Source organism: Salminus brasiliensis, chromosome 2 (genome assembly GCF_030463535.1).
Source record: "Salminus brasiliensis chromosome 2, fSalBra1.hap2, whole genome shotgun sequence".
In the NCBI taxonomy this organism is placed as follows: Eukaryota; Metazoa; Chordata; class Actinopteri; order Characiformes; family Bryconidae; genus Salminus; species Salminus brasiliensis.
Window position 1 is genome coordinate 33,683,196 of NC_132879.1, and position 16,591 is coordinate 33,699,786.

General features: G+C 43.9%; 2 protein-coding genes across 7 annotated transcripts in view; both read left to right on the forward strand.

The window, feature by feature from the left end:
• The window catches only part of peak1 (pseudopodium-enriched atypical kinase 1), a 99,084-nt gene extending 92,564 nt beyond the window's left edge, over positions 1–6,520 (forward strand). For all 6 annotated transcript variants that reach the window (XM_072672417.1, XM_072672419.1, XM_072672416.1 and 3 more), the window contains one exon: positions 1,173–6,520. In XM_072672417.1, the coding sequence (XP_072528518.1) occupies positions 1,173–2,363 (1,191 nt within the window). In that variant the 3' untranslated portion in view covers positions 2,364–6,520. The remainder of the gene's footprint in view (positions 1–1,172) is intronic.
• A 2,093-nt stretch (positions 6,521–8,613) lies between these two features.
• Positions 8,614–15,097, forward strand: ubap1la (ubiquitin associated protein 1-like a). Its single transcript, XM_072673808.1, has 6 exons — positions 8,614–8,636; positions 10,376–10,508; positions 10,751–11,401; positions 12,639–12,818; positions 14,078–14,179; positions 14,963–15,097. Exons 1-6 carry the CDS (start codon positions 8,614–8,616, stop codon positions 15,095–15,097), a joined length of 1,224 nt encoding a protein of 407 aa, XP_072529909.1.
• The last annotated feature ends 1,494 nt before the right edge of the window (positions 15,098–16,591 follow it).

The window sequence follows — 16,591 nt, forward strand, 5'->3', positions numbered from 1 at the left end:
AGATGACTGCTGTGACTTTGATCAAACTAGAAGAAAGAGTAGAGAGAAAGATTGTGGAGGGGCTTATGAATATTGGGAGAGGCTGTCACTCTACATTAATGCTCAGAGGAGCCTCTCATCCCACGCTCAGCCCTTCTCATCAGAGATCTATAGCTAAAAGAGTAATAAGCCTGATCAGCAGGCAAAATAAGATTGAACCAGAGGAACATGTCTCGCTGTCGCAGCCTCTCAGCTTTCAGAGGGTTCATGACCTGCTCCAGGCAAGATAGCTGATCAGGCACCTCATAATCACAACCATCTGTGTAGACACCTGTCTCGAAGGGATGCTTTGGCCTGCTAATTAAATCCGGTAAGATGTAAACAAAGTCATTCAGAGCAGTTTGATGTGAAAAATGTCATTCTAGGGAATTGTGCACAGTGACGATGCTATGTATCAGGTGCCTGGAGCGTTTTATGCCTGTAAAAGCTACATCACAGGAAGTTGAAATGAAATGAAATGCCTGAGACTGTGTTGAAAGTTTGTAGCCTCTTTTTTCAGGGTATTGTAAGGAAAATAGTGGTCAGAGAAATCCTATACACTTATTTCTTTAGATTTATCTCTATTACCATTATTAACCTTACACATCATTGCCGTCATGCAAATTCTCCTTTCCAAACACGTTCCTTTCCAGACTTCTCCGAATGTTTGCGGACACTTCTAATGAATGCATTCAGCTACTTGAAGTTGCACCAACACAGTGGCACAGATGTGCAAATGCACACTTGCACTTGTGCAACTTGTCTAGTCCCTGTGGAGATGTATTGACAATAGAATAGGACTCTCTGGAGCAGATTAACATAAACCTGTTGGCACCTTACCTGATGCCAGGTGTGGACTAGAGGGGTATAGCTGTGGAGCAGTGGAACTATATTCTTTGGAATGATGGTTGGTGCTCTATCCAATACTTTTTGCATGATGTAAGAAACTGCCTCATTCAAACAAACAAAAAAGTGGAAAACTGCAAAAATGGAGACTCAAAGCATCACATTTACATTGTAATTAAATAAAAATGTGTTTTGATTGACAGGCTACAACTTTTGCAAGGATTTTTCCTCAGTGTTCTGCATCACACTGTGTAAAGGTCTGCTGTCTTAAAGCCTTTTTCTTGCTCTGTCTCTTTCTTTCACCTCAGATCTGCAGGTACAAGGTGAAGGAGACACAGCAGCAGTTCTTCCACAGCCTAGCCGTGCGCCAGAGCCTGCCTGTGCACTTCAATATCCAGCAGGACTGTGGCCACTTTCTGGCGGACGTGCCTGCGCGTCTGCTGCCCTGGGAGCAGGAGGATGAGGAGGAGCAGAGCGATGAAGAGAAAGGAGAGAAGAGAGAGAGGAGTGAGGATAGGGAGGAGGAACGTAAGGGAGAGCAGAGCGAGGAGGAGGCGGCGGCAGATACCAAACTGCGCAGTCGAGTGGTGGTGATCACGCGTGAGGTGCCCTTCCAGACGGTGGCCGACTTTGTGCGCGAAGGTGTGGGGCGACATGCACGCAACCCGGAGCTGTACGAGCGGCAGGTGTGCCTGCTGCTGCTCCAGCTGTGCGCTGGTCTGGAGCACATGAAGCCCTACCATGTGACCCACTGCGATCTGCGACTGGAAAACCTGCTTCTGGTACACTGCCAGCCAGGCAACCCCTGGAACCTAGACCTGATGGAGCCCAACAACAACAACAACGGCGCTACTGCCTCTGCCTCGTCCTCCGCCTGCCCCGCCCGCCTCATCATCAGCAACTTCTCGCAGGCCAAGCAGAAGAGTTCCCTGGCCGAGGAGCCATCAGTTGTGCTGAAGGATCGCTCACGGCTAGCTCCCGAGCTGCTGAGTGCCACGCAGTACCGCAAGTGCGACGAGTTCCAGACAGGTATCCTCGTCTACGAGATGCTGCACCGGCCCAATCCGTTCGAAGAGGCACCAGGGCTGAAGGAGCGGGAGTATGCACGCTCAGACCTGCCACCGCTGCCCGCTCGCTCCCTCTACTCGCAAGGCCTGCAGCGCCTGGCCTCTCTGCTGCTCGACGCCAACCCGTCCGAGCGAATCCGGATGGGGGAAGCCCGCGCCTGCCTGCAGTGTCTGCTGTGGGGGCCGAGGGAGGACCTCTTTCACACGCTGGGCGCTGGTGCCACGCCGGCTCAGCAGCAGGCCACGCTGCAGAATTGGCTGGACCTGAAGCGCACTCTGATGATGATCAAGTTTGCTGAGCGCTCATTGGACTCGGGCTGTGGCGTTAGCCTGGAGGACTGGCTCTGCTGCCAGTACTTGGCCTTCGCCACTACGGACTCTGTCGACAGGGTTATCCGCATCCTGCAGGAACTGCAAGGACAGCTGCTCTGAGCTCTGCTGCTATAGCTTGAAATCTTTTGGACATGTGGTTCCCAGTCCTGGTGCTAGAATAGCTCTTGTCCTGCATATTTTGGTGTTTTCATGCTTTAACAAAGTGGTTCCCAGCTTCAGTCATCTGGTAGCTACTTCCCTTGAGTGTTTCAAGTATTCCCAGCTTGAGGTGGCCAATTTGGCAACTGTGTAATGTTGCAGTACTCAGACATTTCACTAGTATACAACACACATCACTAACTTTTGTATGATTGGTTTGATGGGACACAACAGGCACAGTGCACCAGTTCATAAATGCTATCAAGACAGAGTTCAGTGGTTTTGTTACTGTTTCACATTCCCGTGATATGCTAAAAAAAAGCTTGTAGTGATCTAACTTCACAATAATGGTATCATTGCCAATCCTACGGTCTGCCTCAAAGCACCAGATGTAACTCTTGAAGAACTTGAGAAATACCCAGTAAGTTGGCTTAGTAGTGTCGGGGCAGGGAATGCATGAAACAGTGGAGAGCAGTCCAGTGCGTTCCCAGGATTAGAGTTGAGAAACACTGCTCTGACACACCTGATCCAACTAATCGGGTAATTAACAAGCCCTTCCCGAGCTGAAGAGGGTGTGTCTGAGCAGGGCAAATGCCAAAATGTGCAGGACGGCGCTCCTCCAGAGCGAGGGTTTGGAAACACCACTTTGGGCGGACTTGCACGTGCCAGTAGCGACCACAAGTCAACTCTCATATCACAATCCACGCCCGTGCTGGAGACTGCTAGCACATGCACATTTGCGCTGTACACTTGTTTATTTTCTTTCTTATTTTCTTTTACTTTTTTTTTTTTTACATTTTTATTCATTTGATGAACATACAAGTTATGTTTTGTACTTTATTGGTTTGTGTCTGGTTTACATCAATATTTACTGGTGGAGAACAAGGAAGCCACATGGAATATTCAGCGAGAAATGTTTGGACAAGTGAGGTCGTGAATTGGTGAATTGACTGTTAGTGGAAAAGCTGTCAGTATTTTTAGTTTATCAGCATCCAGATTTAACTGTCAGACAGGATTCACAGAACGCTGCGTGATCAAATGCTCATACCGGTTTACAGCCACAGCTGGTTGGGAGATCCCTGATCTGGCATCAGCAGCTTTTCTCTCGTGTTGTGACTTGTAACTACACTTTTTGGGGTGTTTTTTTTTGTTGTTGTTTTTTTTTTTTGTTTTTTTTGGCCTATGTGGGCTGTGTCAGAGTTTCACCAAGGGCCTGTGAGATGTCTGTGTTATGGCAGTATGTCAGGGTTGGATAGAAAGACAAGGGTGTAGCTGTGTGGAGGAAGAAGCAGCTTTCTTGTTTAACTGCTGCTGAACAAGATACCACTAAGGTCCACGCTTAATATTACCTGTTTCTTTTTTCTTTTCTTTTTTTAATCCATAATCCTGTTTTATTGAGGCTCTCCTTCCTGCCCCGGCCCATCTCTCATTCATAGGCCGGGAGACTGATCCAATTTCACTCGTTGGAGATAAGTGAAGCTACTTATCTCCGATTGTAGATAAGATCTACACCCGAAGAGTTTACGTGTTATGAGCAACGGATCGTACAAATGATTCCAAAGCAGCCAGAGCGAGATATTTTTGTACCACCAGAAGCTACCAAAGGTTACCAAAGACATTTGGCCTCGGGTTTTGGCATTCAGGCGACTGAAATATATCGGAAATATCAAAGTGAAATGTATTTTTCAACGTTTTTAGCGCTTAGTTCGAAGCTTGCTCAAGCCGAGCAGAGTTATTCGGTGAGGTTACATTACTACTAAAGTGTCCTTATGCAGAAGCAGTTTGGTCCTCGGATCCCGCAACGGAAAGACTGAGTGGGAGGACGTTTGGTGAAGGTGCACTGTGGTTCAGAGCTTCGATCAGAGCGAGCTAGTTCCATTTCTGAAGCCCCAGAAGAGCTCAGCTCAGCGGCAGAACTGTAGAAGTGGGGCAGCTCGGCCCCGGAGGGTCATGGGTTGGAATGACTGACAGACACTATGGATTTATGTGCAATGATTGTAAATTTTGTTACCTATGGAAACAGTATTTAAACCCGTTGTATGTTCTTGATATTAAGCAGCATTCAGTTATTTAGATTTTATGTTCGGCACATAGTTGATTGACAATGCCTGCGTCAGGGCTCTGCTTTTTTTTCTTTTAGTTTTTTCTTTTTTTTTTTTTTAAAGTGAGTCATAATTTTTAATGATTTATGTTCACAAGCTTGTCGGAAGAGATGCTGTCACAGTGTGCGAGTGTGTGTGCGTGTGCGTGTGTGTGTGTGTGTGTGTGTGTGCGCGCGTGTATGTATATTTGAGTGTGCATGTTTGGCAAAAGATTAGTCAAGGAGTGCACATAACCTTTACCTTTTTTGTTGTGTTCTTAATGTGTGCTTGGCTTTGTGTGTGTGTGTGTGTATATATGTGTGTGTGTGTGTGTGTGTGTGTGTGTGCATGTGTGCTTATTTTGAAGAGTCGAGACATGACAATCGGACTTGTGCGGAGGTGAGAATGGAGCTTTGGAATCAGCAGCGAAGACCACTACAATGCCTTCAGAAACCCCTTAAAGTGACTGTGACAAGCAGACAGGCAGAACAGACCACAGCCAGAAATAGAGAAGCGGGCAGATGCATCAGGTGCGCTACTTGTACCGCCGGGGGGTGGGGTATGCCACTGATGCGTATTTGTCACATCACTGGGACATCCCTTGCGCACCAGCTGTTTTTCTGAGATGGCTTGAGAAACTACAGAATACTGCAAATAGGACATCAGCTGCATTACTGAGCCCTTAGAAACCGCAGGGTCCACAACCGATGGGCCAGTTGCACAGCAGTGCAGCACAAAACACATTTCCATCTCTCATACAAGAGCTTTAGAAGGTTCCTCCATCAATCATCCACAGGCCTTTTTTCTTCATCAGTTTGTCAGCTGTGGATCTGAGAGCAGGACAGGCTGCTGAGCAGTATGAACCTCTTTGTGACTGAAACTGAATCGTGACTGTTTGGAGCCAGTTGCCATAAGTGGAAAAGTGCTGATCCAGTCCAAGGTGTGTTCACTAATACACGTCAGACTGAATATAGGAAAGTACTCGTCACAGCCATCCATGACCAGGATTCTCTGGTTTCTTCTCTCTCCTACTGCTAAAGCCAAGGCTAACATTTGTTGGCTAAAGTAACAGAATTGTTGCAGTTCAAAAAAGGCTGCGACTGCTCAGTTTTCAAATGAGCTGTTTTGATTTGAAGCACTTCATCCAAGATTAGCATCTGAAAGTAGGCTGTCAAACTACTCAAACACTCGACTAACCCACAGGAAGAAGCACACAGCTGACATTGCATCGCACCGCACTGTGTGACTGTGTGCGGTTTCAGGAGAGATTTGTTACAGGTTCTACCCCACCAGTACTCATATGCCGCCTCTAGTGCGACCAGATAGCGGGCAGGACCGTTCGCTCCCTTGCGTGCTGATGTGATTGCAGTTGCACTCTGCAGAAGGGATTGTATGTCTGTGTGCGAACGTGTGTATGTGTGAGACTCCAGTTGCTGCTGAGCTGGTTGACGTGCTGGGGGATGTTCACGGACTGCACAGGTGGCCGTCCTGCCGTCGGAGAGTTTTCTGTTTTACTGAGTTTTTTATAGAATTGTATCAGAATGGCGCACACACACCCATACGCACGCTCCTACACGCACGCCTTGTTCCAGATGCACCGCTCCATCAGTCAGACACAGCTTTTCTCATTCATACCTTTTGTTTGTTTGTTTGTTTAATCTGAGGGGAACTTTTTCTCATGTCCATAGCAGTGAGGCCATCTGTAAGGCCAGCTGTACAGTCCATGATGTATGGTGACTGTGCTTTATGGAATATGTGCTCTACGCTCCTCCTCTTGTCAGCAGTTAATAGACTTCTTGCCACTCCACGCAGAATCACCCTGGACAATATTCCATTTTCCTAAGCGGTATTTTTCAGTAGTATTGCCAACAGTGTGTTTTACTGTTGCTTACCAGTGTATTTTAATGGTCACTGATTATATATGAAAGAGCTCTACTGGCTTTCTATAAATATATATATGTATATCTCATGGCAAATGGCCATTCATTGTTGTCTTGAGTTAACCGATAGTAATAAAATTATGAATATATGTTTTTATATGCTGTATGTGTGTGTTTTTGAAAGAACTACACGGATTATACGTGGAATTACATGATGAACTAATCCAACTACTACTTTATTTTAAATAGTGATACTGGTGTCAAGCAGGACAGTACTGTATGTGACAAATTTAGTGGAACGTGTCCCCTTTGACTACTTCTTACTAAACCAAATCTGTGCATTCAGCATGAATAAGCTTCATCAGAACATGCAAGACGTTAAAAAACGGAATTTGTTCTAAAACATTCTTTTAAGAAAGTCTTCATTATTTTCTTATCATGAACAACATGGGACACATTTTTAACTTTCCATTTTTCAGTTGAATCCTTTCGGTACACAGCTAAATGTACCAAACTCATTCTTAACTACACACGGACTAAGCATTCAAACAAGAACTACAAGTGATGATGGAGAAAAAATAACTAACACATTAAAACTATTATGTTAACTATTTTTCTTAAGCTGACATTGACAGTAAGTGAACAATTTTACATTGATTCTAGTAAAAACTAATTATTTTAGATACTTATGTTTATTCCGTGTAGTCCATATTTATTGGGCAGCAGCCATTTGTTTTTTTTTATATTAGATCTGATTTTTTTATGTTTTATATTATTTATTTTCACTTTTTGTGAAGTATGAAGTTAAGAAATAGAGCACATGTGAGAAGAATTTCTTTCTGATTTCTAAAAAAAAGTTTTTTCCAACTCTTACATTAATTCAAGTTGTCTATTAGTGTTTACAGAATAATCAGTTAGATGTACAATGACCTGTGTAGTCTTGTGTAGTCTAATGTAGTCTTTGCACCGAGTAACAGCCCTGAACATTTAATTGGCATTTAGTTGCCATATTTAATAGAATTTAATATTGCACTGCAATGTGACTATTGTGCATTTGCACACCTCAGTAGCAATGCTGAAGCAATGTATTGTGCAGCCCTAAATCTACATATTACATATTTGCATTATTTAAGCAGTTGTCATTTCTGCAAATAAATGCTCTAAATAGAAAGATTTTTATTTGGAATTTAGGGGAAGTGTTGTCCATGGTTTGTGAAATTCAAAGAAATGTTAATTTCCCTATGTGTTGGAAAGAGGTGGGCTGGTGGTCATCCAACACCCTTTTCTCGTAGAAAATCTTTCCTGGACAGCAGAAACAGTTACTCCAACAAAAGCAGGATAATCTCCTTTTTATTAGGAAGTAGATGTCCTAATACTTTTGTCCATACAGTGTACCAGGAATGGGGTCATTCAGATACAGTACATAATCACTGTTTATTAGCTTTATTGAGGATTGCTATGTGATGGACATTTTTCCTCAATTTCCTTGATTTCCTCGATTTCCTGGAAGTCTGCTATCTTTTTAATTTTCAGCATTTCTGGGTGTGATGTAATGACAGTTAAATACCAGTAGGAGGTGAAAGACGAGGCTTTGCACTCTCCGCAGCCTTCTCACATGGTCTGAGGTGTGCGAGTAAGCCTTGTCCTCACGTCAGCTTTGTGTGTGTGTGTGTGTGTGTGTGTGTGTGTGTGTGTGTGTGTGTGTGTGTGTGTGTGTGTGTGTGTGTGTAATCTCTGCCAGTGTTCTCTAGGGTTGATGAATCTGATGTCTCAGCATTTTTCTGATCCTCTTCTAGCAGAAGAAATGTCATGCTCACAGCATGCAGTCTGTGTTTGCGAGCACACGCATCCTCAGCCCCCACTGTGCTCTGTGCAGCCAGAAAGCCCACCAAGCCCCAGGACTCCAGCGGGAAGAGCTGTCCTGCTCAGCACCTGCTGTGTGTCTCAGTTTTATAGAGAGGAGCTGCACGGCTTCATAATGCTATACAGTTTAAAAACTAGACACATAGTTTGTTATATAGTCTTTATGTCTGTCTATCTGTTTGTGTGTGTGGGTGTGGGTGTGTGTGTGTGGGTGGGTAGGTAAACAGGTGATAAAAGGCTTAGAGTCTGACTCAGTGGGTGTAAGCCTGTGTGGACGTTCCGTACCTGTGTGAGTACCTGAAGCAGGTGTGACGGGTGCTTCAATCTGCAGTACTGCCTGCACACACACGCTCTTCTGTCACACAGCAGCACCAACGCACACTGGCCATGACTGCGAAAGAGTACTGCAGGTGAGTGTGTTCACTGCATGCACACTGCTCAGATGAATTCCAACATGCAAACGTGTGTGTGTGTGTGTGTGTGTGTGTGTGTGTAAACGTGTATAGCTGGGCATCATATAGGTGTGTGTGTGTGGTATACACCATTAAATGGTACTTTAGCATTCTACACTTTAGGGACACTATAGGGACACATTTGTGCAGCACACTAGATGTGAATAAAACAAATGTCCTGAATTTTGTGCCAGCTTTAATGTAAAGATATCCAGCTAATATATACATCGATTCTGCCGAACCCCTTAAACAGCCTACGGTCCACCGACGGGCCGAAAAGTATTCTAACTTCTATTACCAAAAAATAGCCCCTGTAGTCCCTGTAGGTAATGTCATTCAAGATTTGTCTGCTCTATTGTCTCGACACGAGGACCAAATGCACTCCCCAAGCATTGTATTAGGAACACCTGTACCTGTACACCTGCTCATTCCTGCAGTTATCTCCACCAATCGTATGGCAGCAAGACCACTGCCGCTTCAGGTAATGGGCACATTCTATTGTCAGATGGGCTGGTTGGACAGCAGAACACCACGTCAGGTTCTTTTGCATCACTTTTGACAGCCAAGAACAGAAAGTGGAGGGTGTAGTGAGCACAGTCTCACCGAAACTGTTGAAGAATGAAGAAATGTAGGTGTGATAAACCGGAAAAATATAGAAATAGGAATAAATAGTAATCTAGCATTAACAAAACATTCTTCAGGTCTGTGTTACCTGTTTGGTACCTTATTTATTACCAATAGTAAACCATTTGCAAGATGGGACAGTAACAATAGTGGGTGACGGAAGAATACTTTCAATACGAAAAAGAGCTAGACCGACGCAAATTGTCAAGTGTCGAGTGGTCTTTAGTGATGTGACTGTTGTAGAATCAGTTCTAAACAACCTTCAGTGCTCAGATCCTACTTAAAGAATTAACCATACAACCAGAACCAAAAATGTGGACGGAGGCAGCAATCTTACTTCCTGAAGTCAAGACTGAAGGGAAAACACACTGTGGCAAGTGGGGTCTACAAATGATTGCATTGCAGACCTTGCAGAACAACACCGAAGGAATTTCTATGGATTTGCAAGTGCGAAACGTGCACAAAAAGTATTGGGACACCTGCTTATTCAATCATCAAGCTGGTCCTGCTTGACCTGCTTTTATTGGAGCAACACTTGCTGTGAGGATTTGGTTGCATTCAGTGACGAGAACATTAGTGGGGTCAGGCTGTTGGATGATCACCACACTCCCACCTCAACTCCCCAACTCCAGCACCATCATTCCAGAGAACACAGTTCCACAGCTCCACAGCTCAATGCTGAGGGCTTTATTACCCCTCTAGCCCAGCCCAGCCCAGCCCAGCCCAGGCCTGGCATTAGGCATGGTGCCAATAGGTTCATGTTTATCTGCTCCAGAGAGTGCTATTCTATCGGAAGTACTAGACAAGCTGTATGTGTCAGCTTAATGTTTCTAAATGGATTCATTAGAAGGGGTGTCCATAAACATTTCCAGTACTAATTATGTTTTATTAAATTTGATGTCCTGGTATTGAAGCCCCGTGTGCAAAGAGGCTCATGATTTTCTTGACTAATTGATGTGAACCATTTCACATACAATATGGAGCCAAAACCGATATTGCCAATATGCAATGACCTAGAGACTGTACTGTGAGTAATACTGTACTGTACATGTGCTTTTGTCTATCGATGACAGAATGGGAAGCCTGGATGAAGTACCCTTTAAGGTTCCCCTGGGTTCTTTGGATGAGCCACTGGGAGACATTAATCTGGTCACCGACCCAGAAATCAATTTACCAGACTACCACCAAATAATGAAGGACACAAAGGTCTCTGACACGCATCTACACACTTAGTACTTCAGCAAGGCAAAATGTACATTTTCTAAATGAATGCTACATTTGTCAATATTCAGTGTCAATGAGCATTCACATCCTCTGATGGCAGTAATGTCATATATTATATTATACTATAGTGGCCTTAAAAGGTCAATTAAGCTGTGGAATCATATTGTGTATATTTAAGGCTTGTGAAATTGCACTAATAGGTGTGTGTGTGCTTCATTCTTCAGTACGAGTTCTCTATGGAGAACTGGATTCTCAACGGAGTCCACACAGGTTCCAGTAAGGACCCTGGCAAAGCATTGTGTGTGGTTCCGACCTGTCCGCCATACTGGCTACTATTTAGTAGCCCTCAGGAGAGGCCTGGCACACGTCACCGCAGCAAGGGACCATGGGAGGAGGGCCAGCGGCCCCGGAGCCTGAGCCTGAGCGCTGCGGGGGAGCCCCATAGGCGGCGTCTGCCACGCTCCGTTCACTTCTTCATGGCAGACTCTGAATGTGAAGGTGCAGGATACCGTGAGGATGACGAGGGTTCATCCAGTGAGGAAGAGGCCCCAGCTTTGCGCTCTCATAGTGCAGAGAGGCCGCGCAGCTCTGGACCAAAGCGTCAGCCTTCACTGCTGCGAGAAGTCCAGCAACGCTCTGCCTCTCAGCTGCCATTGCCCGGCTCGCCCAGACTCCCAGCAGGCCAGGGCAAGAAGGCTTCTACGGGCAGCCCACATGGCCAGAGGTCCTCAAGGAAGAAAACCATCTCTGGGTGTGGCGGTGGAAAACGGCACACTCTCACGCACAAGCAGACAACCGTACGCTCCCCTCTACAGCAAAGACCCTCCTCGGCTGGCCCTCAGCCATCGACCCGTCAGCACAAGCCTGCTCTGCAGGTAAAGCAGCAGATCCAGACGGCTCCACTGTGGGAGGCCAGTGGCTCCCAACCCTGGTCCACAATTTAGTGTTTTCCCTGCTCCCAACACCTGATCCAGATGCCCTTCAGTCTCGATCACTAGTTCTGATCAGTTAGGTCAAGAGAAGCTAATGCACCACCTTACCCTGTTTTTACAGCCATATGGAAGCAAGCAGTCTGAACTGCAGAGGTGTATTAGAGTACTGGACAGGCTTCAGATTATCATCAGATGATGAGAAGAAAGCCTACAAAGGCCAATAGTTGGTACAGTTTACACCAATCAGCCATAATACTGAAACAGGTCGTAAATAAAATTGATCATCTTGTTACAGCGGCACCTGCCAAGGGGTGGCATATACATATTGGGAAGCAAGAGAACAGTCAGTTCTTGAATGTGATTTGTTGAAGGCAGGGAAAATGGGCAGGCCTAAGAATCTGAGCCACTTTTACAAAGGCCAGATTGTGATAGCTAGACTACTGGGGCAGAGCATCTCTAATAAACCATCAGGCACATCTTGTGGGGTGTTCCCAGGTTATGCAGTGCTCAGTGCCTACCAAAAGTGGTCCAAGGAAGAACAACCAGTAAGCTGGCGACAGGTGATTCATCCTGCTCTATTGCTTCATGCAATCCATGCATCACCTTACAACTAGCAGGACTGTAAGATCTTGCCCTCAGAGGTCTTATGGTGTCCATACCTTGACGTGTCAGAGCTGTTCTGGTGGCACAATATTAGGAAGGTCATGTTATGGCATGTTATGGCTGATTGGTGTCGACTTGTCATTTCATTTAGAGTGAAGTAACATTTTATTAGCACTGTCCAGTTTATGACTCTGAGGACAGTTGTCATGAACGGCAGCAAAATGTGCTCCTACATCACAGTATTTTCCATATGGCCTCTCCAGGCATCCTGGCTAGGACAGATGGCATCACCCTTAGTAAACAGCTTGGTCAAACTGCACCTCTGGCTGAGAGGTGCCTCTTCATCCCAGCAGTAGGGACCTCATGATATTAGTCATGCATACTAGGGGTTTGAACCGAGGCCAAAAGGCATCCAGGCATACCAGGTCACCCCAGTGTGGAGGAACTGTAAATATGAGCATGCTAAGTGAGAGGCTTTATTTCATGAAAGTATGATGCCAGACAGGTACAGTTGTCTTGTTTTGAATGTGTTCCCTCTTTGGGTAATAATGTTGCTTGAACATGTTTTGTGTGTCAGGCTCTTCGTCCACGCAGTTCTCACGGAGGTCGTGGCTCAGGTGTGGACTCTTCGGTAGAGATGCTGTATGCTCTAAGTAAGGAAGAGCGAGAGCTGCTGGAGACCATCACAGCTCAGGGATACACACCCAACTCTGCCATTCTTGCTCTGCAGCGGACTGGCCCTCGCAGTGCTGAACAGGTAGCACACACTCACACACATTACTAAAGAACTTATAGCCCACATTTTTCCTCTATGGTTTTAAGTGAATTAGGCAAGTAAACATAAACAAATAGTACTTAAGTAGTGAGCTAGTTTGAAGGACAAAGCTTGCCACCCCCCCCCCCCCCCCCCTTAGCCAGCATGTGTTTAATTCCGTCACCAGCACATCTGATTTAATCATTTTTATCATTGGGCACTGATTTACCAAACCAGGTGCTGGATGAAACTATAAATATTACTAGATTCCAATGAGGAGAGCTCTGGAGATGTTAAAATGAACACAGTTATGTAACACCACTGCTTTTAGTATGAAGGTTATTTCTATTTATTCTAAAATGAATGTTTTACTGAGCAAAGGTGGCCAAAACCCTGCACAATAGTTGAAATGCACAGTAGTACATGAAATCTGTTCTGATTGGCTGCCCTGCATTGCAGTCTATTTAAATAGCAGTCTGACCTGAAACACTTCTTATAAGGGCAACCAGAATGGGCGTGGCTAAACTGCAATAGGCCTAATATGTAAAAGTGTTGTTTTTCCATAGGTTCATTAAAAACAGGCTGCTCACTTTTAATATAGAAACTTTATGGGCTAGCGCTATATATATATATATACACACACAAACACAAACAAGCCATTTATTTATTTGTTTAACTCAGAATCCCCTATCCTATATATTTCATATATCATCACTGTCCAATGAAAAACATGTGTCTCTAAAACAGTGACTTTACAGAAGGAGGCAAAAAATTCTTTACTTTGGATGGAAGTCAATATAAAGTAAGTGTCTATTCCCAGTAATTTAGAGCATTTCTATTGGTCCATTCATCCAGAATTATGTACACAGTGTACAGAGCAGCTACAGGGTTCAAACCATGGTGAAAACTAAAAACAGACAAAAATGCAGATCCATGTTTTTCATTGGACAGCAGCGGTATGTTCAGACAACAGGAGACTTGTGGGTTATTGTCACTCCAGGCATAACGTGGTGTTTAATTCAGATTTAAAGTTTAGTCAGAAATCTATTAGATGGACATCTGTAAGATTCACTCAGCCAGCACTAGTCCTTCCTCAGTTCACAGCAGCCTTGTTAGTCAATGGCATAGGCTCACTCTGTAAACCTCAGACTGCAACAGCAGACCTGCACCACTAGAGGTCCAAAACAAGCTGGGACTACAGCTGCACACATATCCTGAATAAGGGGGAATATACAGTCACTTCACGCTCTGTATTTATGCAGATTCTGAACTACCTGCTGGCCTGTGATCGTCTGTGCGCACTGGGTTATGACAAGACTCAAGTGGAGGACGCCCTGGAGATGTTTCAGAACTGTGAGAGCAAGGTTAGAAACACACATGTCATTTTGGAGTTACATGTAAATACTACACCTACCACACTCTTCTGGGCTGAGTGTCCCAAAACTTCTTAGTATAAGATGGTCAAGCATCACATTGACCTTTTTGACCTCTAGCAGCCAAAAATCCCAGAGAAAGGCATAGACTGCATGCATACATGCCATATTCAAATACTGTTACATATCTCTCATTTTGATATCATGTACATGGTACTGTGAATCAGGATGTCGACAGATTGCCAATATTTGTTCTTTACACACCTAGAAATGGTCTTAAAAATAAAATAATCACCCCAAATAGTCTCTTATGTGTTACCTTTAATCTTGCATTAACAGTCTACAAAACATCTGAACCATAAAAGTGCTTCATCATTGTTCTGAAGGTCTTTTTGAACTTTGGCTGCTTTACTCAGACCTTCATCTAATCTACGATCAATAGGACAGCGTTTAATCAAATATAAGCACAAAAGTAATCACAGTGTCTGGTGATTGCCTCTACATCTTGCCCTTCCTATGCTTAAGGAGAGGAACAGGTCGATGAAGGAGTCCTGAAGACCCACTGTCTTGCACAGTTTCTAATCCCTGATCTAGCTCATCTAGCTAAATATGAAGCTCTTTGAGAGCTGGATTAGGTGCGTTGGGGGCAGAGAGCAGGAGACAGCTGGCATAGACCCCTGCAGTTTGTAGGCCTGAGATCGGGGTATGTTGTGTGCTTGGTGTGCCACTCTAAATGGTGATGCGTAGGTGTGCTTCTCTCTCCGTCTCTGTCAGGCTGCAGAGTTTTTGCGGTTGTTGGCTCAGTTCCGTGAGATGGGCTTCCAGCAGAGCACCATTAAAGAGGTTTTGCTGTTACACGAGAACCACCGGGAGAGAGCGCTGGAGGAACTCATGACGCGTGTTGCCTGAACCTTCTGAAACCCATGGAGAGATTGCTCAGCTCCAGCCTCAATAACTCACAAAGCATGTTCACACACGTCAAATCCTTTTAGAGCAGAGCTCTAGTTGTGTCTCTTAGTTGTGTTTTTAGACCCTTTGAGATGAAGTTCTAGATGAATCTGATTAGAATGAAGATTAATCAGTTTTGATTAAGTGGTAGATTGAGGTGTGAGGACTATAAACCTCCGGGCATGTCATGAATAGCACGGGACGTTTGCAGGTTTTTGATTTATGTAAATGACTTTAAATTACACACATGAGGTAACATCAAATAAACAAATGAAGATTTACACCTTTTATTGAAGGGAAAAGTGGAGGGATTTTGGAACATCTACATTAAAGCAGCACTATTGACAGGGCTGTGAAAGGCAGAAGAACTTTCACAGTGCTGTGCAGTCTATATTTTCACACACTTCTGTAGCCTGACTGAAAAATGAGCTAAACCCTTGGAAAAATGAGGTTATTTAGTGAAGGCAGTGGTTTTTAATACACCAACGACAACTCAAAGACTTAGCTGAATGCATAAATGCTTCTTTGTCTGGTTAAATGGTTCCTTATTTACTAAGAATCATTTTTGCGTAGAGTGTGTAAAGTCTTATGCTAATGCTGAGAGATTATAGCACAAAATACTGATTGAGTTAACGCTTAAACATCTCACTCACCTTCATCTTTTAAATCAAGGACAGTCACTTGCAAATGCATTAGTGGTACAGGTCGACTCTGTTGGGGAAATGGCATTACTTTCAAATCACACAAACATTTTAATCAAACTATTACAACAACCCAAGCACCCACAAGTACTGTTCTGTACATGTTAGTGTTCTGATAAAGGAGATCAAGAATGCACAAACGCTGCTCAGCTGTTGTCTTGTTCATTTTGATAAACTTACCTTTACAAGTGTGTGTGTGTGTGTGTGTGTGTGTGTGTGTGTGTATAAAAGACAGGATGAGAGAGTAAAAGAGAGTTCAGGCTATTCCTTGTTTTGTGAAATCAGATATTTTTAGGTATTTTAAAGGAATAGTTTGGTATTAAAAAAAAAAACTAATTAACAAGATGCGTCACTGAATTAGTCATGGTTGTTCTCTGAAGTTCTGCTTCTTTAGACACTAGACCAACACCAGACCTAAGACGGTCGGCAATTTCACCTCCATACACACACACAGGACATGTCTCTCAGCCCGCTTAAAACTACTACTCCTCCAGATTGAAATTTGTTTTCCAATGATAAATTAGAGCAATGTATGTCTTACTGTAGTCTATAAACAACGACAATAATCCAATAATCTTTTTCACATAACACTGACAGTGGGGCAGCCCTTTATTTATTTAGAACTGTCCCAATTTTAGCTCTGTTGTATTATAACTAATATATATATATAGTTATAATACAACAGAGCTAAAATTGGTATATATATATATATATATATATATATATATATATATATATATATATATATATATAT

Bases quoted from the DNA above. Each gene is read 5' to 3' on its own strand.
- ubap1la (XM_072673808.1), top strand. From the start codon at position 8,614: ATGACTGCGAAAGAGTACTGCAG. The intron at 8,637-10,375 runs GTGAGTGTGTTC...TATCGATGACAG, and splicing joins ACTGCGAAAGAGTACTGCAG to AATGGGAAGCCTGGATGAAG. The intron at 11,402-12,638 runs GTAAAGCAGCAG...TTTGTGTGTCAG, and splicing joins AGCACAAGCCTGCTCTGCAG to GCTCTTCGTCCACGCAGTTC.